This window comes from Rhodamnia argentea, chromosome 2, assembly GCF_020921035.1.
Source record: "Rhodamnia argentea isolate NSW1041297 chromosome 2, ASM2092103v1, whole genome shotgun sequence".
NCBI classification, from domain to species: domain Eukaryota; kingdom Viridiplantae; phylum Streptophyta; class Magnoliopsida; order Myrtales; family Myrtaceae; genus Rhodamnia; species Rhodamnia argentea.
In genome coordinates this window covers 33,463,337-33,488,976 of record NC_063151.1, presented here as the reverse complement: position 1 = coordinate 33,488,976, position 25,640 = coordinate 33,463,337, and the positions used below count along the sequence as shown (strand labels likewise).

At 42.5% G+C, this 25,640-nt stretch overlaps 3 protein-coding genes across 5 annotated transcripts; 1 reads left to right on the top strand and 2 right to left on the bottom strand.

Annotated features, from left to right (window-relative positions):
- Positions 1 to 3,537: 3,537 nt before the first annotated feature.
- Positions 3,538 to 8,103, bottom strand: LOC115737808 (UDP-glycosyltransferase 88F3-like). Of its 2 annotated transcripts, none has more exons than XM_030670169.2 (2): positions 8,072 to 8,103; positions 3,538 to 5,024 (listed from the first exon to the last, which is right to left on the bottom strand). In XM_030670169.2, exon 2 carries the CDS (start codon positions 4,985 to 4,987, stop codon positions 3,560 to 3,562), a length of 1,428 nt encoding a protein of 475 aa, XP_030526029.1. In that variant the 5' UTR covers positions 4,988 to 5,024; positions 8,072 to 8,103; the 3' UTR covers positions 3,538 to 3,559. The 2 variants fall into 2 exon arrangements, with proteins under 2 accessions (XP_030526029.1, XP_048130640.1); XM_048274683.1 differs by having other exon boundaries at positions 3,538 to 4,777; positions 7,829 to 8,099.
- A 5,967-nt stretch (positions 8,104 to 14,070) lies between these two features.
- On the top strand, positions 14,071 to 17,905 carry LOC115737765 (FT-interacting protein 7). The gene has a single exon (XM_030670099.2). It carries the CDS (start codon positions 14,405 to 14,407, stop codon positions 17,435 to 17,437), a length of 3,033 nt encoding a protein of 1,010 aa, XP_030525959.1. The 5' UTR covers positions 14,071 to 14,404; the 3' UTR covers positions 17,438 to 17,905.
- LOC115737783 (threonylcarbamoyladenosine tRNA methylthiotransferase) lies at positions 17,777 to 24,968 on the bottom strand. 2 transcript variants are annotated; one of them, XM_030670133.2, is made up of 11 exons: positions 24,576 to 24,967; positions 24,435 to 24,473; positions 23,432 to 23,523; positions 22,358 to 22,607; positions 22,012 to 22,131; positions 21,856 to 21,931; positions 20,926 to 21,134; positions 20,688 to 20,796; positions 19,890 to 19,982; positions 18,738 to 18,898; positions 17,777 to 18,487 (listed from the first exon to the last, which is right to left on the bottom strand). In XM_030670133.2, exons 1-11 carry the CDS (start codon positions 24,765 to 24,767, stop codon positions 17,948 to 17,950), a joined length of 1,881 nt encoding a protein of 626 aa, XP_030525993.1. In that variant the 5' UTR covers positions 24,768 to 24,967; the 3' UTR covers positions 17,777 to 17,947. The 2 variants fall into 2 exon arrangements, with proteins under 2 accessions (XP_030525993.1, XP_030526002.1); XM_030670142.2 differs by lacking the exon at positions 19,890 to 19,982 and having other exon boundaries at positions 24,576 to 24,968.
- Between the last annotated feature and the right edge of the window lie 672 nt (positions 24,969 to 25,640).

Here is a 25,640-nt window from a genome sequence, read left to right as displayed (position 1 = left end):
TGAACTTTGAGAAGTGCGAATTTGAGTGAGAATCATCTTTTTCGATCACTATCAAGTTCTGTGGGTTCTTATTTAGGTCAAAGTTCATGGGAATATGAGCTTATCTACTCATGCATACTAAATTACTTCTAACTTCTATTTCTTGTTTAGACTATGTTTTCCTCAGAATAAATTGACTGACATCGTTGGCATTCTGAAGTTTTTTCATGTTCGTCCATTGTTTTCTGGACTTTTTGTTGGTTGGATATTTATAAGAATTATGCTTTGTCTGTCTTGTCCAGATGCACAGTCAAATCACCAAGTCAGTGTGCAATGGAAACTCTGATAACAAAATGTAAAAGTGCAAAACGACCACTGGTGGTGGCAGGCTGTGTGCCTCAAGGAAGTCGTGATTTAAAAGAACTTGAAGGTGTGAGTATGGTTGGCGTCCAACAAATTGACAGGGTCGTTGAGGTTGTAGAAGAGACTCTCAAAGGGCATGAGGTGCGGCTTTTGCACCGTAAGAGATTGCCAACACTTGACCATCCAAAGGTGGAATTTTCACATTCAAGTGCAATCTTAGTTATCGTTTCTTTTGAGGATATGTCATTAGCAGCTTTGTATTCTGCACTTCTTTTTGTGCTTTGTAGCTTCGATATCCTCAAATCTGAAATTCTGTTGCTCCTATTTCCTTTCTTTTGTGAATCGAACTCAACTCATAACTTATGTTGCAACAGGTGAGGAAAAACAAGTTTATCGAGATTCTCCCAATAAATGTTGGTTGTTTAGGTGCCTGTCCTGCAATGCACCCAGCAAAATAAGAGCCACATTGCCAAATGAATTACATTCTCAGCTGTTTTTTTAAGGAATGCCCAAAATGGTGAAGAGGATCATGAAATCGGTGAGCTTATGGGCCACAGGAACTAGCAGGGAGGTTAGCGAGATCCCTTATCTGAGAACAGGATTAGAAAGCCTAGCAATAAGGGTGCCTCTCGAAGGCTTGGCCCGTATTACATTAGGGGGACTTCGGCTGGCTCTTTCTCCTGCTATGCACCGAGCAAAATAAGAGCCACATTGCCAAATGAATTACATTCTCAGCTGTTTTTTGGGAATATATGGTTATGATTGTTACCAACAAGTCTTTTTTATTCTAATAATCGTTTTATGACGACAGACGATGTCAAAATTTTTTTATGACTTTTGACTGCCTCAAAACATGTTGCTTTCATGATTCTTCTGCCGGAATGACTCGGATTTTTATACTATATCGGGTCGGTCACATAGTCGAGCGTTTGTATTAATAATTTATTCAAATATCTTTTTAAATGGACGAGTAAAAGTTTGAATGTTTGACGACATTGATCACATCAAATTTTATTTGGTGTTCGCTTTTGTATGGTTAGATGTCCCTATTGTTTGCATATCGCAATAAGCAATTATGTGAAAGACTTGAGATGTATCCACATCTTTGGTCGCCAAAATTCGAATTGGGCAAGCATGATTTTCCTATAGAAAGAAGAGTAAAAATTAAATGTTTTGAAACTCCATCAAAAACAGAATCGACCAAAGGTCGAAAACAAGTGTATGTTGAAGAATAGAAGAGTTTTTGGGGGAAAAGAATAGTGGAATAAGAAGCTTTTGAAGGGATGGAATTCTATAAGTCTTTCTACCTCAATATGCTCGATACGATCGTGCTATACTAGATTGTGAGAAATGTCAATTGCCACCTCATTATTACAAAACAAATTCGTCTCAGACAAGGGAGCAAAGCCAAGTTTTCGGCATCAACCTCTTGAGCCAAAGAAGTTCGCAAAGTCCTTTGGCCATCACCCTAAATTCGGCTTTTGCACTTGACAATGCTACTACTTTCCGTTTCTTGCTTCTCCAAGTGACTAAATTCCTTCCTACAAAAGTAAAATAACATGATGTCGGTTTATTGTCAAAAAGACTCCCTGCCCAACTGTATCCGTAAAACATTCAATTCCAAGATGCCCATTCCGTGAAAACAAGAGTCCTTTTCCCAGAGCGGACTTCAAGTAATGAAGGATTTGAACCGTATCGTTCATATGATCTTCACTAGGTGCATGCTCACGGCATATGCAATATTTGGACGAATTTGAGACAAATAGATTAACTTGCCCACTAACTTTGATATCTCTCCTTATCGGTTGACACCTAATATGGGCATTCTCCAAGTCTGTGATTTTGAACAATTGGAGTATTAGCTGGCTTACAATCTAGCAGTCATACCTCTGCCAATAGGTCCCATACATATTTCCACTATGAAAGAAATATGCCTCATTTCAATCTAGTCCTAAGAAATACTAGAGTCCCTCAAGATTGTTCATTTCAAACTCTACTGCTAATTTCTCATGGAGTTTAGAAATCTCCTCCAGATTGTCCCTTGTTATAGTATCATTCACATAAATAATCAAAGCTATTACCTTTTCTTGGCGTTGCCTCAGGAACAATGCATGATCTGAGTTGCTTTGAGAGTACCCATATTTTCATAGCCAAGCTAAAATGGCTAAACCAAGCACGAGGAGATTGTTTTAAATCCATATAGAGAACGTTGTAACTTACATACAACACCTTGTTGTGAGGGAACACTGTACCCAGGAGGAATATTCATGTAGATCTCTTCTTCAAGGTCGTCGTGGAGGAAAGCATTCTTAACACCAAACCGGTATGGTGGCCAATCTAAGTTGGCCGCAAGAGACAATAGAACTCTAAGTGTTAAGCTTTGCAACTAGGGAGAATGTCCACCGGTAATCTACACCACATGTATGTGTGTATCTCTTTTCTATAAGCCTTGCCTTATATTTCTCGATGGATCCATCCGCCTTGCATTTAACGGACAACACTCATTTACACCGCATTATTTTCTTTCCTTCAGGCAATCTCACAAGCTTCCAAGTTTTGTTTTTATGTAACGCCTCCCTTTCCTCTTTCATCGCCTGAACCCACTTCGGGTCTTCCAAGGCTTCTTATACCCCATCAGGAACATGGACTGAAGACTTGTTGAAGTGATAAAGTAACGATGCAGCTATCGTTAGCCGTATTTCGTGGCACACCATTACGCAGTTATTTGTGAAAATTGGCAAAATTTAAAAGTTTAGCACAAACAATTGTCGCCTCCGCCACAGCCGCTGGGAAGGGCCAGTGGAGGTCAGCGGGCCTTTGCAGAAGCCCGGCGACTCTCGCCGGTCCCAGTAATATCCAAATCTAGCTTATGCAAAGTTGCTTTTCGACAATGTCGCGAGAGATTCGACTTGTCACTCCACGAGTATTGACTGCCCTCGTGGTTTGGGTTCTCGTGTCATTCCACGTGCACCCAATAACAGGCGTGCGAAAAGAGAAGTCTGACGAAAGGAAAATGGATATGAGCCTAGACTGCTCCGTGGTTCTTCAATCGTGGGTAACATAATAAAATCATAGTATTCGAAAAGGTAAATGGAAAAGTACAAATAAAAAACACAAAACAACGTTCAAGGAAATGTAAAGTGCGAGAAACGGAAAGAGCACAGAGAAATTCAAACAAATCTCTCTCTCGGGATGCAGACGAGAACTTGTCGCAGGCTTAGGCTTCATGAGAGGCGGCGCCGCTCCATTTTTGGGCCGACTTGGCCAGCGCCGTCGTAGAAGATCCGAAGTCTCCCAGAGCCTCCGCGGCCTCCTCTCTCATCGCCCAGCTCTTCTCTCTCAGCTCCCTCCCCCGCTCCGACTCCATCAACTCTCTCACCGCCCTCTCCACTTCGTCCCCGCTCACGAACCCGTCGCCGTCCCGCTGCTCCACCCCTATCGCCATCTCCATGTGCTGCACCAGGAAGTTCCTGTTCATGTGCTGCTCCGCGTACAGCGGCCACGCCACCAGCGCCACCCCCGCCGCCACCGCCTCCAGCACCGAGTTCCACCCGCAGTGCGTCACGAAACCCCCCACCGCCTCCTTCCTCAGCACCGCCACTTGCGGCGCCCATGACCTCACCACCATCCCCCTCTCCTTGGTCCTCTCCAGGAAACCCTCCGGCATGAGCGCCTCCAAATCCATATCGCCGTTGCCCGACGGGTTTTTTACCACCCACAGGAACCGATGACCGCTCTTTTCCAGCCCGACCGCCACTTCCTTGATCTGCGCGGCCGAGAGCGTTCCCCGGCTTCCGAAGCACAGGAAGACCACGCTCTTCCTCGGCTGTTTCTCCAGCCAAGACAGGCAATCTTGTTGCCCGCCGACAGTGCTGTCGCCGGCACGAGAGGATTCGTCGGCAATCAGGGGGCCGATGCAGTACACCGGCGGGGTCGGCGCGTCCGGCACGCACGCGCCGCTGGCGATGAGCTCCACTGCCTTGGGCTCGAGCGCTTCAAACGTGTTCACCAGAATCCCATCCACCTTGGTCATGTGGTCACAGAAGTAGCACATCTCGCCGTAGGCTGGGTCGTCCCGATCGAGGGTAGGCTCGGGCATCTGCGTGGCCTTCAAGGGTGGGAGGCCCGGGAACTCCAGGATGACCCCAATCTGGTCCTTGAAGCTCTTAGTCGAACGCTCGAAAAGTCCCGGAAAATAAAGGAATGCGGCAAGCGACGACGCGCCAGATGCGTAGAAGTAGTACGTGGGAATGTTCAGATCCTTGGCTACGGGCAGCGCGGAGGTGCAGAAGAAGTCGATGATGAGCGCTCTCACAGTGGAGACAGCAGAGATGTCCCGTAGCGACTGGAGGACGTTGGCAGAGTTCTTGCGGATGAACTCAAAAGCCACGGCGGCACCGCTCCGGGGTGGGTTGGCCGGGTCAACGGAGACGAGGGGGAAGCGGCAGAAGGAGATGGAAGGGTGAGAGCGAGAGATGGAGCTGATGTATGAGGTGATGCTCGGGTAGTCAGCGAAGCCAGTGGTGAGGAGGACGGTGATGGCGAACTGGGGGCCGTGGCGGTGGAGGATGAGCTTGCCGAGCTCGACCATGGCGATGACGTGGCCCATCCCCGGAGATGGGTACAGGACGATGGTGTCCTCCATTGTTGTCGTGCTTTGGCTTGGGCTTGTGGCTAACCCCGGCTGGAGACAACTTCAACTTGAATGCGGTGACGGTGACGATGTGCTCTTCCGTACCACTGAATATTTTCTTCAATCCTCTTACCTTTTTAGCCGTAGCTCCCGGCTTTTGGTGCACGGACTTTTTTGTTTTTTTTGGGGACAATGCTAGGCTGACGGCCACTGTTATTCTTGAGATTAACGGTGACCTTTCAGCCACATATTCCTAATTGAGAGGCTACCGGTAGACATGGCCAAATGGAATTGGAGGCTCGGAACCTACTCTCAAGGGCCCGTTCCGATTTTTAAATTATCGGAATTGGCCTGGAACTACCGGTTCCGACCCTTTTTTTTTTTTTAAAAAGGAGGAGGCTCGGGGGGAAAGAACCGTTGGGCCCTGAAACCGGCGGTTCCAAATTGGAAACCCGCGGTTCCAAACCGGAACCGGCTCCTTCAACGGTCGATTCCGGTTCCACCTTTTCGAGGTATCGGAACCGCCGGGTTCTGAACCGAAACCGGCGGTTCGGATGAACCGGCCATGTCTAGCTACCGATCCACTTTGGCCAATTTTGTCTTATTTTAGCTTTTTATTTTTTATTTTTTTGCTTAAAGTTTTAGTTTAGGCTATGTGCCAATAATTTTGCAACACTTTAAGTAGTACCGACACGCGACACGACACGATATGCCGATACGTCAATTCTAAAAAATAGAGAATTTCGATATATTGAGATACTTTATATATTAAATATAGAATTTTATAATTTTTATGATTATTTTAATCAAATTAATTTGATTCAAATCTATACACGGATTATTTTAAATTATTTTTAAATATAATATATAAAATACTACACATGAAGATTACTCGAGTAGAAGAGATTATTATTTAAATTAAAATTACAAAGAAAAAAGTTTAAAAAAAAAGGGGGAAGCAACCAACCCCCCTCCCAAGATTTATTTTTCATTAAACTCAACCACAATCGCCCCCCGCCAAATAGTCCCTCTTTGCGAGCGGTCGAGACTTTCAGTACGTCGGAGCTTTCATGCCTTCATCGCTCCTCTCCACCACCATCGCCTCGGATCCGGCCCAACTCTCCGCCGTCACAGTCCTCTCTGTCCCCAACGTCTACCTCACCTCGGATCTGCCCCAACGCCTACCTCTCCAACTTAGTTTTCTTTTAAAAATTCTTTTAAAAAAAGGAATGCGTGTCGCCAGCGTGTCCAGCGCGTTGAATTTGGAACACGCGTTGACCGCGTGCTGGACGCATGTCGGTGTCCGACACATGTCCAACACCAACCCGGCAACCTCCTCCACGTGTCCGTACTTCTTGGGCAACACTCACTTTAAATCAAAAGAAGAAAATCAGCCACACCACATAGAAAATTGCTTCTATAAAAGTACTTCCACGCCCAAAAAAATGAAATTTTCACAATAAAATAGCATAACACTTTGATTATCTACCAAATAATGCACCCCAATTCGAATGTGATATCTCATTAAGTTAATATTAATATAAAATCTATTTCAAATGAGACAACTTCAAGTCCATGTCCTAAATTTTAAAAAGAAATTTTGATTCCCAAAAAAAGCTTTAATGAAATCCAAGGTGGTGGGACTTGCAAAATCCCATTGATTTCCCAAGGAAACTGGACAAACAGGTTATCCGATTTCCTTGGGATAATACTTGGTCAAGATTGCACCGTTATTCTGGGCAGAGTATCGATCCTAGAGTAATGGTGTGGTCATCTAAGCTTTTCCTTTCTTGTTTTTTTACCATGAGAATAACGGCATGTCGTGAGTTATAACTTCGTGAAATAGTGGACCCCACAATAATTTTTATTTCTAATTATTTATTTATTTATTTATTATGATCCATAATATTCTGTCGATCTCACCTTATATAGGAAACTATCAAATAAGTATATCCCTTTCGTTCGATTGCCCCGTTTCTTTTAATTCATAATATAAATGTCAAAGGAGTAAATGAGTTGAAAGACAAATGTCAAATATGTTGCGAAGATTTTGATAACTCCTCTAAAACTATATCAATAATAAGCTGTCATCAATAGTAAAGTGCCCAACACAAAAACCCAAAACAAAAAGTTACTCAAAAAGTAGAAATAATGGTCGCCAAAACTGGCACTTCTTATCAAGAGATGCATAAGCAATTGATGAAAATAATTGAAATTCCAAACCAAAAATTTAAGATTAACAGATGGAGAGATTACTTAAATGCTATGGCCATCCAATTTTAAGCAACGTGGGATTCGTTAATGTACAATTTGGTAGGGAAGACAGATTTGAGTGAGGGAATTGTAGCTTTTAACAAAACGAAGAAACATCGTCCCATGAAGATATGTCCAACATCATAATCTAGAAAACTGACAACGTGTGAGGTTTTTGGTCCCACTTTTAATCGACCGTTCGTGTCACTTGCCCCTCTCGGTAGAAACTAAAAGCTGATATATACGTGTCTTTAAAGTTCATGCCTGTCGGCTGGTCCACTTGGTATACGTTTGACCTTCCCATTTCGATCTCGAATCGCAATAAGTTTTTAACGGTGATAGGCGACTCTGGAAAACCCTAAAATAATATTAACCAGCAAAAATATTCAAAAATACATAAAAGCCTAAAATAGCACGGAAAAACGGAAAAAAAAAAGTTATCCAAAAAGTCTTAAATTTATTGCATTTTTTCAAATTCAGTCCCAAACCTTTTAATTGTGTCAATTAAGTCATAAACATTTTTAAAGTTTTGTCAATCGAGCCCATCCACCGATTATGATTGGAAATCACAAACGTGAACGCCGGGTTGACGAAGACGAGAGGGAAGCGGCGGAAGGAGATGGAAGGGTGGGAGCGAGAGATGGAGCCGATGTATGAGGTGACGCTCGGGCAGTCAGCGAAGCCGGTGGTGAGGAGGACAGTGATGGCGAACCGGGGGCCGTGGCGGCGGTGGAGGATGAGCTTGCCGAGCTCGACCATGGAGATGACGTGGCCGATCCCCGGAGATGGGTACAGGATGATGGTGTCCTCCATTGTTGTTGCTCTTTGGCTTGGGTTAGCCTGTTGGAGACAACTTCACTTGACCTGAATATTGCGAAGTGATGATGAATGACGATGACTAGTGCCTCATGCATGGCCCATGGCGTGTATTACATTCTTTTTGTCTTCTTTTACTTGATAATACTAATATCAAAGGAAGTAATGACTTGAAAAGACAAATGTTAAATGTGTTTTGAAGATCTAATAACTCCTCTAACACTACGAGAGTAAAAGAGATGGATAATGTGCATTGAACTTGCTCACGTGGTTGCGCAACCCCATGCATATTATATATTTAGGTGCAAAAGCAGGTGTCGCCTTCACGATCTCGAACAAAACCCAATTGGAAATCAGTCGATAGGAGAGCAAATAGCCTGCTGAAGTTTGTAGATGAGAAATTCATGACAAATAATTGAAAATCAAACGTTTAAGATAACAGTTGGAGAGAGATTGCATTAATACAATGCTTATATAATCTTAGGCAACGTGGGAGTCAATGATATACAATTTGATAGAGACATACTTGAGTGAGGAAATTGTAGTGCTACATAGAATGTCCGACTTATACGTCAGTAATTTTCGATCAAAATTGATCGATTGATTCAATTGACAAAACATAAAAAGTACCTAGAAACACGCCAAACGATGGATTTCGAGGTCCGAAATGATTACAAATGGGAACAAACTAAGCTAAAGTTTCAATTTCTCTATTTGTCGGTGGAATCTTCAATCTCGTCATCTGAATCGTCGACACTAGCGTCTAGGACTTCTCCCACTCCAATGCAAGCCATACGATTTAACCTAAGCTAAAGTCTAGTGCTTCCCAGATTGGTATTGTGGGCTTTATAACTCTTCTTGCATCAAAAGTTTTGGCCGTTTTCCTGTCCACCACATAGATTGGTGTCCCCGGCGTCGCCTGTTGAATTTATGTCCGCCCGAATGCTCCAGAAAGTCATCAGCATATGTGTCCGCGTTAAGACCCGACGAGTACAAGCCCACATCCATCAGCTTGAATTGTAAGTCGATCCTTAGATACAGGATAAGGCCAGCTATAATCATTTTTCTCCATCACAACTAGGAGAGAGCAACCGGGTTCCAAGGAGGACATCGAACCGTATCGAACGTGCCAGTTTCAAGGGAAATCAGTTCAAATCAGGAATCGACTATAACATGGTGCATTCCGGATTCGAGGTGCATTTTTCAGCTGATGGGTGATTGATTATTTGGGTAGTAAAGTTGAGTCGATACTCGAGAGGATCTTAATTCTATCTTACGGGATAAATATTCTTTGTAGTCGACGGACTTTGGTGTGATGTGTAGTTCAGTTATTTCCGGGAATTTCAAATGTGAGAATAGTAGTCCAATGCAGCCCCATGATCATGCCACATTCATCATTCTGGGGACTCCCATCTAATGATTTCATGATGAAATGAAGTTGTCAAATGAGTAATACCCTAGTTAGAGCGCATCAATTTGTTGAAAAAGTATAAAGATCACTTCACTCTATAGTTGAAATCAAAGTAGAGCAACTCAATTTGCAGAATGCATCGGAGTGCAATGACCATGAAAAGAGCCTAGATTCCATGCACCTTCCAGGTAAAAAAGAAAAAAATTGCCAATCTTACCTTAAGCACCACGAAGTCAAGAGTTCGAGGCACGAAACAGTCACGAGCAGGTTCTCAACATGAAACTCGAGTTAAAGGAATGATGAGTTCACGAGGAAAAACATGAGTATGAGATGCCTTACAAAACACACAGTATTCATTTCATAATGACTCGATTTATTTCCATTTCTGATAAAGAACATTTTCGATTTTAACTGCTACCCCACATTGGTTAAATACATTGTTATGTTATAACGAGCCTCCTTCCATCTAAAATGTTAAAACTTTTAGATTGGATATTCTCTCAAGTTGAGGAGGATACGACTCAAAAGGAATTTGGTGCAAACAACCATGCATTCCAAACTCACAAGCACAAAAATACACAGACATCTCTCTCTCTCTCTCTCTCTCTCTCACAGCAGAGTATATTCTTTTGGAGACTTCGGACGTACAAGAAAAAAATCACCCCCTTTCTCTTTTAGAAAGCGGCAAAGACAGAACAACAAAAGAGAATCCGAAAGCTGGCATGCGCAATTGCATGTGGATGTGGGTGTCTCTGCGTACCTTAAAAAACAACAAAAACCAGAAGTACAAAAGAGGAAGAAAACACATGCATGCGCTCCAAACCACGTTGGAATTTACTATTAGGACCCAGTTCCAACCTCCATATGCGCCCACCCACCTCAATCATGGATGCAAAGAAAGCAGAACATGAGCCAAACCCTCTCCGTTTAGGGCCTTTTCTGCCCATGATGAATCATTCGACTACGACCTCAATCATTACAAACAATAATTGTCTGTAAAAACACTAAAAATAATTTCTTTTTTCCGAAGGCAAGGTCTCGATGACCTTGTATTTCACTAATATTAATTAATTAATTAATCAAAGGTTACACTTAGTTGATGTTTAGAGCTAGGGAGAAAATAACGACAAAGTGTTTATGGTGGCTTAAACCCAATTAGGGTTTTTTTTTTGTCTAAACCCAATTAGGGTTATATAATACATTTTTATAGGAGTGACTAATTATAATAAGGGTATCGATAAAATGTGATTACAGAAATACATCACTATACATATAAATCACACGTTAATAACACAATCACCGCTTCCGTCGGAGGCTTGCCGAAAGGAAAATGAGGAGTTTGCCTTAATCATCTCATTATATATTTGACTAATGGTCATGAAATTACAATTCCATGTTTGACAAATCCTCAAAACAACGCAGCATTTCCTGAAGAGCCACCACATCCAAGACAAAGGCAAAAAACTAAGCAGAAAATCTACAGAAAAAAGAGTTGCATTTTATTAAATTGCAAAGTCACCCCAAAAGGTGCTCTCATTAAAAAAAACACACACAGAGAATCTGAAAGCTGTCCAAGCGATTCAAATTTGACTATACATGTTGACAAAAATTGCAATCTTTATATTGATCAAATACGGACAAATGTAAGTTCATAGAAAAAAACAAGAACTCATATAAAAGAGGCCAAAATACAGTAGCGAAATGCTTCGTTGACTCTTCTGGTTCCAGACATTTCGATTAACAGGCCCAAGCAAAGTTCCTTGCAAGCTGCAACATCATATGCTTTAGTTGCAGTGGCAGATGAGTCAAGGAAAGTTGTCTTTATTAGGATTCAACGCATAATCATAACGAAGTAACACGTAATAAGAAAGAGAAATTGAGATATGAAATTTTATTCCGCTTCACCCTTAAACTAGGGCTACGTCCAGAAAAGGATTCCACTATAATTAGCACTCCGCACCTCTCATTACATCACTCAATTACAAGTGAGTATATATAATAGTAGCTAATCATAAGCCCAAGCTCAAACTTCTAATGAAAAATTATGAGTTCAAATCATAAAAACTCTCTAGTGTTCAAAGGACGCTGTTCCCTTGAGACCCTCGGATCTCGCCTACTTAGTGTGGAGCAGGACCCACATGTTTTTCTATCGCATTTGAACCACACCCCAACAGTCTTTACCCATTACATCTTAAGTGAAGGGAGGGCAAATACTTACCCGAGTCCGCGTCAATATGGATCGAACCCGTCATGACCGTTGATGATGTGGCTATTGGTCGTGCAATTTTTAGGCAAACAGCAGAACGAGGCATATAGTCATAGGGGAAATGGAGATCAAATCAGGCTCAATTTTTTTTTTATCGAGCACCGGTTGGATACTCGTTGTATTTGGCCTTTTGCAAATCCAAACACTCCCCAGTGCATCACGAAATAAAAAAAAGGCTCCTGGAGAAAGGGTGACTAGTGTCGTAGCTTCGCCCTTTTGGACAATACTAGTCATATGTGTGCCCCGAAGCCTCGGTTCAATAATTCATATCTATTAAGATGGAAATAATTACTAAAAAAAATCTTAAACCTGTTATGTGGATGCCAATTCAGTTTTAAATTTTTCGATTTGACCAATTTAATCCTAAATATTTTGACTAGGGGCCAATGTATTCCTTCTACACAATTTTGAACATAAATAGTGACGTGGACGCCCGTCTCCCAATGTGGCACAGTCGGTGTCGATGACAATAATTTTTTGTAATTTTTAAAAGATTCTTTGAATTTGTAATAATTTTTTTATTATTTTCCTTTCTTTTCTACTTAAGTCCAGCAAAGGCTTTGTGGCCCTCTCCCCAAGGGGCCAGTGACTCGCTCGCCCATAGTGGAAAAGAAGAAGAAGAAGAAAATAATAGATTTACCATAAATTTAATTTTTGTAAAAAAATTATAAAAATTATCTACGTCGGTGCCGATAATGCCACGTAGGACGGTTAGCGTGCATGTTAGGGTGATCAGTTCTAAGGTTGGGCCTGTACATGGGTTAGTTTTGTTCCCTAGTTGAACTGGTCCGGTTTAGGATTTTGGCAATTTCCTTTTCTTTACTCTTCAAGAGTAATGAAAATAAAAAAAAAATTATTGGTCGGGTTAGTCCAGGCAGTTCGGTTCCACCCTTGGAACCGGGAAGCAAACTACAATGGCAAATCGTGCACACCCTCAATCCACATATGTGATTTTCATTCAAAATTGGTCGGAAGGAATACCATAGCAAATCCTCAAAAAGTTTAGGATCGAATTGGCCACATTAAAAAGTTTACAACTATATATTAGCATTCGTACAATATGTTTAGAAATTTTTTTTTTTTATGTTTTTCCTTTTAGGTGAGTGTAATACTAAAACTAATGATGTTTCTTTAATTCATCCCATTTAATGGGTCCTTCCTAAGACCCCAAAAGGAAAAAAAAAAAAAAGAAATGACCCACCAGAACACCATGAAGAATGTTGGTCCCCGCGATTGCCTCATCATACAAAATTATTCCTTACACGGACAACGTAAGATCGACAATTTTCTTACCCGTGTGTATATATACGTGTGTGTAACTCTTGTTAATACTTCCTCTCATGTTAAGCTGGTCCTTACACGCGTCACATAAGGTGTGAATGTAATCACGCCAAAGAGATAATCGAGTAGATGCAGGATTGGGAAAAGATCATACAAAAGTCGTACTTTGAAACCTTATAATTAGGACAATCATGGGTTTTTCTCGGAAACCTAAACTTTTAGGAAATGGACCAACGATGCCCATATAACATATTTATTAACATATCAGATGGTCAGATCGATGAAGAGACGCGCCTCCCACGCAAGCAATGAACTTCTCTGTATCGGACCTATGCCCCTAACCCTTTTTTTTTTTTTTTTCCTTTGTCGGGTTATTTTTTTGGTGCCCGGTGCATGAGTCGTTCACTAATTACTAAACAGAGGGAGAGAGAGATTTTACCGCGTAAACAAGTCCGGAGAATCCTGATTTGAAACGCTGTGAGTCTACAATCTGTCGTCAACGTCAACCATAAACTCAAGTTGTGTCCAATCGCAAAAAAGAAGAGTAAAAAAAAATGGAAACGATTGGGACCGACATGACTCACGGGTCGACAAAGACAAAACGAGGTGGAAAACAATAAGTGGCGATCCTGGCTTGGTCCCATTCTAGCCGCGATTCGCCTTTTCCCAGTCCTGATTCTGACTGTGTTTCTCCATCCATCGCCCTTGATCTTGACTTTCAATGTCGTATATCGAAATGACTCGACCTGACGAGGGCGAGAAGTGATCGTCGAGATCGAAGGGTCCAAACAAGAAACGACTCTTGACGAGCTTTTTAAAATGGCGAAGGAGGAACAATGTAGCGAATGAGTATTGCAATTTTGAGATACATATATGACTTACGATGGCGGCTTTGACATAATGCAGTATTTAAGCTGTCTTTATATAGCGATACTTTCAAAATGTGCGACCTTCTAGGAAGGTGTCCACCTATGTACGTCAAGAGGACAAAGCAGTGAGGCTCGGTATGAAACGGGCCAAAGCGAACAATAAAAGTTTCCATTAAACTCAACTCAATCTCAATATCTCTTGAATTTAATCAAAATGATTCTGCATCATCCCTTTGAATTCGAAATCTCGAGATACCCTGAATTTTTTTTACGAGCTTTGCAACGTCGTTTTGAATTCACCATTTGATGATTTACCGCACGGAAAGAGAGAAAACAGAGCGTTTGTCGTCTTTCACGTCTCCACTCACTGGGTGCCCCCCAGTTCCTCTTTTCCTAGTCTCTCCTCCTACAGTTGTGTCGCAACTGTGTCTGTTTTCTTCGTCTTCTTCGTTCCAGCTTCTTGCCTGCAAGTCGACAAAGACCCTCCGTCGTTGATATTGCAGGGCCAGGAGCTTCCGACAAGGGGATAAAAAATGGCAAAGCTGGTGGTGGAGGTCCTTGATGCGAGCGATCTCGCGCCCAAAGATGGGAAAGGCTCGGCCGATCCGTATGTGGAAGTAGAATTCGATGACCAGCTTCAGAGGACTCGGACCAAGCCAAGAGACCTCGACCCCGAGTGGAATGAGAAGCTTCTCTTCAATGTGACCAGCCCCGCACAGCTTCCCCGCACCACCATTGAGGTCGCGGTGTACAATGACAAGAGAGGCGACGGCGGGGGCCGCCACAAGCACTTCCTGGGCCGGGTCAGGATCTCCGGGGACTCCGTCCCATGGTCCGAGTCGCTGGCGTTTGTCCAGAGGTACCCGCTCGACAAGCCGGGCCTCTTTTCGCACGTCAGGGGCGACTTGGCACTCAGGGTCTATGCGACTCAGGGCTTTTCAGATCCGTTCACGGCAAATGGCGCAGCTTTCGAAGATGCAGTCTCTCCCCTGCAAGAGGTGAACACCAACAATGTGGAGGGTGATCAGGATTTGGGTGACAAGCAAAAGGAGAAGAAGAAGAAGGAGAAAGAGTCGAGGACATTTTATTCCATTGGGAATGCCACAGGTGGCCCTGCCAATCCCCCTCCTATGGCCTCAGGATTTGCCTTTCAGTCACATCAGATGAAGGAAAAGGCGCCATCCACCGTGCAAATGAGGGCTGATTTTGCCAGAGCATCAGCAGCTCCGGCAACTGCGATGCACATGCAGGTGCCGAGGCAGAACCCAGAGTTCGAGCTGGTGGAGACCCGGCCTCCGGTCGCCGCCCGGATGCGATACAGACGAGGGGATAAGACGGCGAGTACTTATGACCTGGTAGAGCAGATGCATTATCTGTATGTGAGTGTAGTTAGGGCCAAGGACCTTCCTGCCATGGATGTTTCGGGGAGCCTTGACCCATATGTGGAGGTGAAGCTAGGGAACTACAAAGGGGTGACCAAGCACTTGGAGAAGAACCAAAACCCAGTGTGGAAACAGATTTTCGCCTTCTCGAAGGAGCGGATGCAGTCGAACTTCCTGGAAATCACTGTAAAGGACAAGGATGTCGGGAAGGATGATTTCGTGGGGAGGGTTGTCTTCGACACTCAGGAAGTGCCGCTTCGAGTGCCGCCCGATAGCCCGTTGGCGCCTCAGTGGTACAAACTGGAGACCAAGAAAGGAGAGAAGGGCAAAGGAGAGATCATGCTCGCGGTTTGGATGGGGACGCAGGCCGATGAGTCGTTTCCTGAAGCGTGGCACTCCGATGCCCACAACGTGAGCCATGTAAACCTCTCCAACACCAGATCGAAGGTCTATTTCTCGCCGAACCTGTACTACCTCCGAGTCCACATCATTGGGGCTCAGGACCTCGTACCCTCTGACAAAGGCCGCGCGCCGGACTCGTATGTGAAGGTGCAGCTTGGGAATCAGCTCCGCATCACTAGGCCTTCCCTGATGAAGACCATCAATCCGGTCTGGAACGAGGAGCTAATGTTTGTCGCGTCCGAGCCTTTCGAGGATTATATCATTGTCTCAGTTGACGACAGAGTGGGACCTGGAAAGGACGAGACGCTGGGGAGGCTGCTAATTCGGGTTAGAAACGTTCCTCAGAGGATAGATTCTGCGAAGCTCCAGCACAGTTGGTTCAACCTTCTCCCACCATCCAAGGCTGAGGAGGGGGAGAAGAAGAAGGAAGTAAAGTTTTCGAGCAAGATCTGCCTCCAGTTATCCCTGGATTCGGGGTACCATGTCCTCGACGAATCGACACATTTCAGCAGCAATCTTCAGCCATCGTCGAAGCATCTGAGAAAGCCGAGCATCGGCATTCTTGAGCTTGGGATACTGAGTGCCAAGAATTTGCTCCCCATGAAGGGAAAGGATGGTAAGGCCACCGACGCCTATTGCGTGGTCAAGTATGGGAACAAATGGGTTAGAACCCGAACGCTCCTCGGCACACTGGCTCCGAGGTGGAATGAGCAGTACACATGGGAAGTATACGATCCGTGCACCGTGATTACCATCGGCGTCTTCGACAACTGCCACATCAACGGAAAAGATGAAGCGAAAGACCAGAGAATTGGGAAGGTAAGAATCCGACTCTCCACTCTGGAGACCGACCGGATATACACCCATTACTATCCCCTCCTGGTCCTCCAACCCTCCGGCGTAAGGAAACACGGAGAGCTTCAATTGGCGCTGCGATTCACTTGCACGGCTTGGATCAACATGGTGACTCAGTATGGCAAGCCATTGCTTCCCAAAATGCATTACACGCAGCCGATACCCGTCAGGCACATCGATTGGCTCCGCCACCAAGCAATGGAGATCGTGGCGGCGAGGCTGTCGCGAGCCGAGCCACCTCTTAGGAGGGAGGTCGTCGAATACATGCTGGATGTGGACTACCACATGTTTAGTCTAAGGAGGAGCAAGGCCAATTTTCACCGCATAATGTTGCTTCTTTCCGGGATAACAGCAATGTGCCGATGGTACAATCAAATATGCTACTGGAGAAATCCGATCACTACCTGCCTTGTCCACGTGCTTTTCTCGATACTGGTTTGCTACCCAGAGCTGATCTTGCCCACCATTTTTCTTTATCTCTTCGTTGTCGGTATGTGGAACTACCGGTTCAGGCCAAGGCACCCGCCGTACATGGATGTTCGGCTTTCGCAGGCAGAGTTTACTCATCCAGATGAGCTGGACGAGGAATTCGATACTTATCCAACAAGAAAACCAGCGGATATTGTGAGGACGAGGTATGAACGCATCAGGATTATCGCAGGAAGAGTGCAGACAGTGGTAGGAGATTTAGCGACGCAAGGAGAAAGAGCTCTGGCCTTACTGAGCTGGCGGGATCCGAGAGCGACGGCTATAGTACTCATTTTCTCGCTGATCTCGGCGGTTGTCCTATATGTTACGCCATTTCAGGTAGTGGCCATGCTGGTGGGGCTCTACTCGCTAAGACATCCCCGTTTCAGGACCAAGCTGCCCTCCGTGCCAGTGAATTTCTTCAAGAGATTGCCTGCCAAGTCCGATATGCTTCTATGAGATCAAGATTGCTTGTGGTTCACTTCCTCTTAGTCGTTACTTTGTAATTTGGAAGTGATCGAGTGAATAAACCCTGTATTAACAGCACTTGAGGAGGAGGGAAGAACAGTGTACCCCACTTCACAAGAGTAACTTATCATATGCATCATATTTCTCCTTCGACATGGTAATTTCATCTCGTGCATATCTTAGCTTTTTCCTTGAATTGAGAGGGTTTTCGTACTTTTTCAGATCAGCGTTAACAGAGGCCCCGGCAATAGATCTCATGTTTCAGTTCTAAGAATGAATTTATGGATGTTTTTTCGCATACGGTTGTCTGGCTGAGAAGGAACCAATGATAAGCCAAAAAAAGGGACACCTGATGTAACATTAATACAAACATAGCAAGTCATCGTTAATAAGATTCACCATCGTGTGTCAAGCTCAATCTCTTACGAGAACCCTAAACTGCAAAATCTGCAATGGACACAAATATGAAATTGGGAAAGTGAAAAACCGCTGTACTTGAATCTATGTAGAAACCCTCGCTCCGAGATGCATTACTAGAGCAGCAATTGTTAATAAGCTCACCAACATCCCACCCAAAAGAGCCCTATCAATGCCACCCCATTCAACCCGTCTTTCACTGACCAATTCTTGGCTTGAATTATGTCCAGAGACAATTACGCTTTCTTGTCTTTTCTTCACACGGTTCCTTCTTTTCCTCAAAAGCCATCCAATTAAAGTAGTAGTTTTATCTTCCCACGTGTCGTTCCTAGAAAGAGGAGCTTCCTCCACTGTTTTCTCTTCACAACTTTGTGCGCCACAAGCGCAAGGATCAGCCTCTTTTGAGCAGGAACATGCATCACAAGTGGTGGAGAAGGCAGAGGCTTCATCCAGACAAGTTCTGTTGGTTGAAGCTGTCTCTTGATTGACAGAGTTCAGAGTCTCAATCCCTTCTCCAAAAACCGACCACCTTCCAACCGATGTTATCTTCACAATGGCTGATGTGCCCAGCATGCTATCTGGAGCAACCACGAGTACTTGTATGTAGCCCTTTGTATGGCCAACCTTGCAAAATGAAGAGGGATCCGATAAAGAGCACTCAATGAGAAATGAAATAGAGGGTAGAGAGCATGCCCAAGAGCTGAGCACTTCAAACTGAGGCAGATGAATACTCTTTACCTAATAAGAGGCATGTAGAATGCATTTTACCCAAAAAGAAACAAAAAATATGGACGAATATCCGTTACACATCAAATTCCTCATGGAGAGGGTAGAAGGGAGGAAAGAGGTCCAGCATCTTAATATCCGAACTTACCAAATGAATGCCATCTGTTGCAATCTCAGTTATCCATATTCTCTCCAGTCTCCCCTCCATGCCACTGTAAGGTGTAAAAGCTTCAAAAACGGAAGTCAGTTCTCGGCTCCGTTGCTTCACAACAGTACTAGGTATCTTCTTCATCCTTGCAGCAGGTGTTCCTGTGAGATGAACAAAGCAGAAGAGTCGGTCTGTTATTGGAATATTGTCTTGCTAAGCAACTCGCAAACAGAAAAGCGCAGTCAGGCTCGCCACAAGGGCAATAAACACTTTTTGTCATAGTATTTCATTGTTACATGTATGTACCTACACTTCTCCACTTACATGTATGTACCTACACTTCTCCACTTTACTTGGTGCATTACTTTCACATAGACCCCCAGATGCAAGATTCTAGAACTTCCACCTGTCTCTTCTCCAAGCGCCCAATCCTCCCGACATCACGTACATCAGGTTGGACCCCGTGACTCAGAGCCTCCAAAGGTTCTTAAGTCACAATATTAAGCATATTGAAAATCTTTCAGGCATTTCCACCCACTTAAAACTCCACCATGGATACAGTATTTACCCCAGGTGTTAATACAATCCTCCAATTTTTACTCAGGGATTACGTATAATCCTATGTAAGACTCCATGTCAACGAGTGCAAAAACACTGATTATACCCATATTCAAGTATTGTGAAGTTATTCTTGAATCTTGAACTAGACATTCCGAGGGAAATTAAAAATAAAAGGAAAAATGCCTAATGGTGCTTGGTAAATTCAGAAGCACACCCAATAATCATAGAAAAAATGTGCATTGCACACTTGTCATACTCAAATATCTACACAAGTGCATTTATACACGAAGAACTTGAAAATTTTGATTAACGCAACCTACATATTCTGTGTAGTTCACAGACAAAACTAGGAGCCAATTCCCATTGTCGTTCCTTAGAAGCCGGAGCCCCTCCTAACAACTGTATTTGAGCGTGTTCACTTCTCACTCTAGTAACGGAGGGGTAAGAAATTAATGATAACAGACTGCCAGTGGGGAGACCGTAGACTGAACCATGCGCATTATTTATTATTCATTCCCTCAAAATCTGGAAGCGATGCATGGAGGATTTATTTAGTTGGATGAATAAAAGTAACATGCCTTGCAAGTATACCTGGTCGAGGGTAAAATTGTGATATATGAACTTGAGGGAACTTGTACTCCTTGACAAGTCCGATTGTTTCCGAAAAATCTTTATCGGCTTCGCCTGAAAAGGTCCAAGTGCTGAGGATTAGCATCTTAATGAATAGTTGAAGAAAATTTGAATACTGGAGCTGACACTCTTTGACTGAACTGACTAGTGAGGACCCTGCTTATCAATGGTATCGTAGTTTACCAAGTCACCATGAATGCTTTTCTAGAGAAGTGAAGTGATCCATTGGTACTCATACGGCACGAGAGCTAACTGATTTTAGTTTTTTAATCATTTCAATAAACCAATATTTATTAACTTGCACAGACACGCACAACTATAGATCTGCAGATAGAAGTATTGAGACATCGCATGGCTCAGTTTCAGTTTATGAACAATTGCAGATTATTTGCAGGAGGAATTTACTGATATGCAGGCCTTGATAGGAAGATACACCAACAAAAGTGGTATGACAATGAGGTAATCAAAGGTGCCCCAAGTTCTGACTAATCAAGACTGCAAAATATATCATCTGCAGCCTGCTTAGATAGGTTAGACATGTTTTCAAATCCCACTTTATCAAATTAACTCTTTTCTTTTTGAAATTCCCAATGCCTGAACAATAAAGGCTACCAGTTGGTGAGAACAAGAAGCACACACAACATTTTTCCATTCAAAGCCAGAGCAGATTCACTGGAACTAGAGGCTACTGGACAGTTATTGCATACTAACAATTATATAGAAATTCAACATGTTAATAATATTTTAAAAGAGACTAACCAGGAAATCCACATATGATATCAGTCGCAATCTGCATTCCCGGCACAAGTTCAGTTAAGGTATCTACCACTGTCCTGAACTCACTCACAGTATATTCTCGGTTCATAGCCTGAAACAAGACGGAAGCCAGTTTCACATATCACCAGTGCAATATTTATTTGAAGTATACAACGGCAACTAGAGAAATAACAATGCACTGGACTAGAATGAAAGGTTTGTAAGCAGTAACAGTACTCACAGTAAGTACAGCATCACTTCCTGATTGGACTGGCACATGCAGGAAAGAGTACACACATGGATGACGCAGAACTTCTGCTATCTCTTTTAAATGCTCAAGAATAAAAGGTGGATTCGTCATCCCAACCCGAAGCATGGTGCTTTCATCAGGTGGAAGTACAGTTACAATTGCTTTCAATAAAGTGGGAAGATTAACTCCAATATCACGACCTGCAAAAAACAAGGCCCCAGAGACACTTAAACAGACACACTGGCAGCATTTCGTCAAGTCACACACAAAAGGTGGCCTAAAGCTACTTTGGCGAGTGAACTTAATTGAAAACATGTTGCTACATCAATAAGAGTTCCGTATGAGAAGATGGATTGCAACATGTTTTCCTCTATCAACCAAAAATATCACACAAGCAGTCTGTTATCGATATTTAAAATAAACCACCACAAGAAGACACTAAAGTTCTTTGAACACCAATCCACTATCAAGGTGAGTACTGGATTATAAGATAAATTACTTTCGATAAGCCCGTGTTTTGGCAAAATTGCCGAAACATCCCATGTGTTTTGCTAATTACTCTTACAACCCTAATAAAAATCTATTGGATCAACCAAATTGATAAAATATGGCAAGGTAACTTTAATGCATATTTTCAATTTAAGTGAAACAAAAAAAAAGCATAAGGCATGAATCCATATCGTAAGACATTAATACTAAAATCTAAGGCACATAATTATGGCTTTCCAAGAAAACCTTATAGTCTACTTAAACAAGAAAAAAGCATACGAGAGCCACATCATCATGGTTAATCAACTTGAGAAAGTAACTTACCCTTACCTATACCAAAAAGGGCATGAAATTTTGATCAAGTATTAGGATGCAAGTAATTTTGCAAGTATATTTATGCCATAAAAGTACATGGATATCACTGCAACTTACCATATGCCCCCGTATCTTCACTGCTCAACCATATTTCTCTAACTCCATCAGCAATGACAGTTTTTACCCGTCCCACCTGCATCATTAGTAATTTATAAAGCAAAGTAATGATAATATAAGATTTATAGGCATCTAGTACACACCAATTATACTTACAAGGCTATCGATCGTATAACTCCCCAAATGACCACGAGCATGCTTTGTTTTACAGTAAGTGCAGGCACCTAAACAACCAACATTTATTGGGAGAATCTCGATAAACTTGTTTCTCCTCACCTGTTGCAAAATAAGTTATGAGTCGAGTTCAATTCACAAAAGAAAGGAAACAGGAGCAACAAAAATTCAGATTTGAGGATATCAGAGCAACAAAGCACAAAGAGAAGTGCAGAATACAAAGCTGCTAATGACATATCCTCAAAGAAACAGTAATTCTTTTTGGTCAGAAAAAGAAAAAAAAAAAAGAAACATTAACTAAAATTGCACTTGAATGTGAAAATTTCACCTTCGGAAGGTCAAGTGTTGGCAATCTCTTACGGTGCAAAAGCCGCACCTCATGCCCTTTGAGAGTCTCTTCTACAACCTCAACGACCCTGTCAATTTGTTGGACGCCAACTATACTCACACCTTCAAGTTCTTTTAAATCACGACTTCCTTGAGGCACACAGCCTGCCACCACCAGTGGCCGTTTTGCACTTTTACATTTTGTTATCAGAGTTTCCATTGCAGACTGACTTGGTGATTTGACTGTGCATCTGGACAAGACAGACAAAGCATAATTCTTATAAATATCCAACCAACAAAGTCCAGAAAACAATGGACGAACATGAAAAAACTTCAGGATGCCAAAGATGTCAGTCAATTTATTCTGAGGAAAACATAGTCTAAACAAGAAATAGAAGTTAGAAGTAAGTGAGTGTGCATGGGTAGATAAGCTCATATTCCCATGAACTTTGACCTAAATAAGAGCCCACAGAACTTGATAGTGACTGAAACAAGATGATTCTCACTCAAATTCGCACTTCTCAAAGTTCAGGATCATAACTCCATTCCATGTAAACCATCATCAGATTAAGATGTGTGGTGAAGCATTTGCTTTGACAAAATAAGGAAGCTAAACATCAAGAAATTACTTTATGTACAAAGTACACCTAGTCAAGGACTCAAGTGACAAGCAGTTTTATAAACTCTTACAGACTCTAACATCACAGCTAACGTATTTACCAAAAAAAAAAAAAAACATATCACAGCTAATGTCTAAATCAAAAAGAGAACCCTACGACCTTCAAGTTTTATGATACAAATGACAGTGCGTTAGTCTTAAGACTCATTTTTCTACTTTGAAAAGCTAAATAACCACTTATACAAGAAAAGAACTTGCCTAAAAGCATACATGTCATTCAAAATGTTTATATACATTACCAAGTTGACTGGTGATCAACTCAATTCCAAAAATTTACACCTTCACTGTCTATTGGATCTTCAGTCGATAACTATGTTCCTAGCACATCAAATTCAGACAATAAAAAGAAACAGCAAAACTTTCATGCAAAGAAGATCAAGGAAATAGGTTCTTTACGTATTTATCAGCCAGAGATCTGCTTCCTCAGGATTGTCACTTAAACAATATCCAAATGCTGACAGCTGACCGGCCATATATTCACTGTCACTCTAGAACAGTCATAAATAATGTTAGAAAACTGCCACGGCAACAAATAATTTGCAGCAAGTAACTTTCATAGATTAGCATAACTTCCACAAATTGAAAAATAAAAACAGGGAATTGATGAAAATTTTCCAGTTTATATGTTAAAGACAACAAAAAATTATCAAAAGTACAGAATTTCAGTAATCTACTATTTGGTGGGAGGAATCTCCGAATCAAGCTCTCTTAAATAGTTGTCAGCTACTACTCAAACCTGCCATTGCCGCGTTATGCCACTAAAAAACCGCCATTGCAAACAGATCGAACAAACTAATTGCCGTGAATTGGCTATTAATCATAACGATGCAATTCCTCGTAATTAGCCGCCGTCAAGTAATTTTTTTGACGGTCACATCGGTATTGGGAACAGTTCCAACATCATCACCGCCTCTCTTAAATGGTGCTATTCCACAATCTCCAGCACCAAGATTGCTGACCGAACACCAGACATTCCCCTTTACAGATTAGCAACCTCTACTGCCCTGATTACAGACCACCAACCCAAATATTAACTGAAAGAAAATTTGCCACGCATGCCAAACTCTCAAGCATTGAATTGCCCACATCCTTCCTCTGAAATTACATCCAGGCAGGTTGCCCATTTTTCCCCATCTAGGAGTAGTTTATACCTGGCAATGAAGGCTCCTCTATCGCTGTCTTTCCAACTCTCATCCGCCACAGTGAAATGGCCACTAGACCACCAGTAACATTCAAGCATGCCAAAACGAAAATTGAAGACGGTCAAGCACCGAATTCCTATTTTCCCTATCCATCTACGAAATTCGTTAGTCTTCAGTTATGCAGGTCAATTTGAGTGATGGCTCATCAGTGAATTCTTCAGAACCATCTTCCAGAATACAGACAGCAAAGTACTTGCCTGATTGTGCGAGCATCCAAAAGTCTTGATATATATTGTCTGCGGAAAAGGAAGCAGCTCGACTAAGAAGAAGCAGATGACGCAGCGGCGACAGAGAAACCAAAAGTATCAGACCCAAATTGGGAGAAAGAGATAGGGGACCTGAGTGCCAGGAATGTTGGAACAGTGAGAAGCGACTGAATCTTTGTATAGAGAGCGCTTCTCGTCCCCCAACTTATCAGGCCTATTGCGGCTCCTCTTAGGTTTTACTCCGACAGCCGTCAACGGAAGCCTAAAACCGGGAGGAGCTCCTCCTCCGCCTCCTCCAGCCACCAGATCCTCAATGTCCTCCATTCGCTCTCAACCTCTTGCCTTGACAACGAAAGCAGAGGAAGTGGGGAGAGAGAGAGAGAGAGAGAGAGAGAGAGAGCTATTTAGCTGTGCGCAGCCATTGGAGGCCTCGACGGAGGAACTCGAGAGTTGCCTCTTCCCTTCGTTCCGCCGGTGCATAAACGAGTCTTGGATCTGAATCCGACCCGAATGCAACAGGATTTGGGCCAATCCATCCGAACTGAAAAACATTCGTGACATTCATATCGAAGGTCTAATGTTTTTTTTTTTTTTTTTTTGGTCCAATGAAGGTCTAATGTTAAGGAACGTTAACAACTACAATTACAAATTCCCTCCAAGGGGAAAAAAAAAAACAGCGACAAATAAAAATTCACTGCTTTGGCATCTCAAGACTGACTTTTTAACTCGTTCCTGAATTCCGACCAAAAAAAAAAAAAGAACTTGTTCCTAAATCAAATTTATAATTCACGCGCTTTAAACTTTTTTCTATCTGAAATACTTTAAAACTTTTAACTCATATAAAAATTGACACATAAAATTTAACATATTATAAATTAAATAGTGATTTCAAATTATCACGAAAGCCGAAAGCAATTAAATAACGGGTGAAGTACAATTAAATTTATTGATATGCTTAAGTTTAAGTGAAAAGTGTCACAGATTATTCAGTTTTACCATATTTTTATCTCCTCCCAAAGCGGCCCAAAAATATGAGAAACCAGAAAGGTGGAAAACGATGATCGGTCAAGTTTCAAATTAACGATTTCTACTATTCTCGAACGTTTTTGGTTTTCTCAATCCAGTACCAAACAAATTCAAAAATATAAGCTTTGAAACTGTTTTGCGAATACCAATATGCAAGAAACACCCATAAAA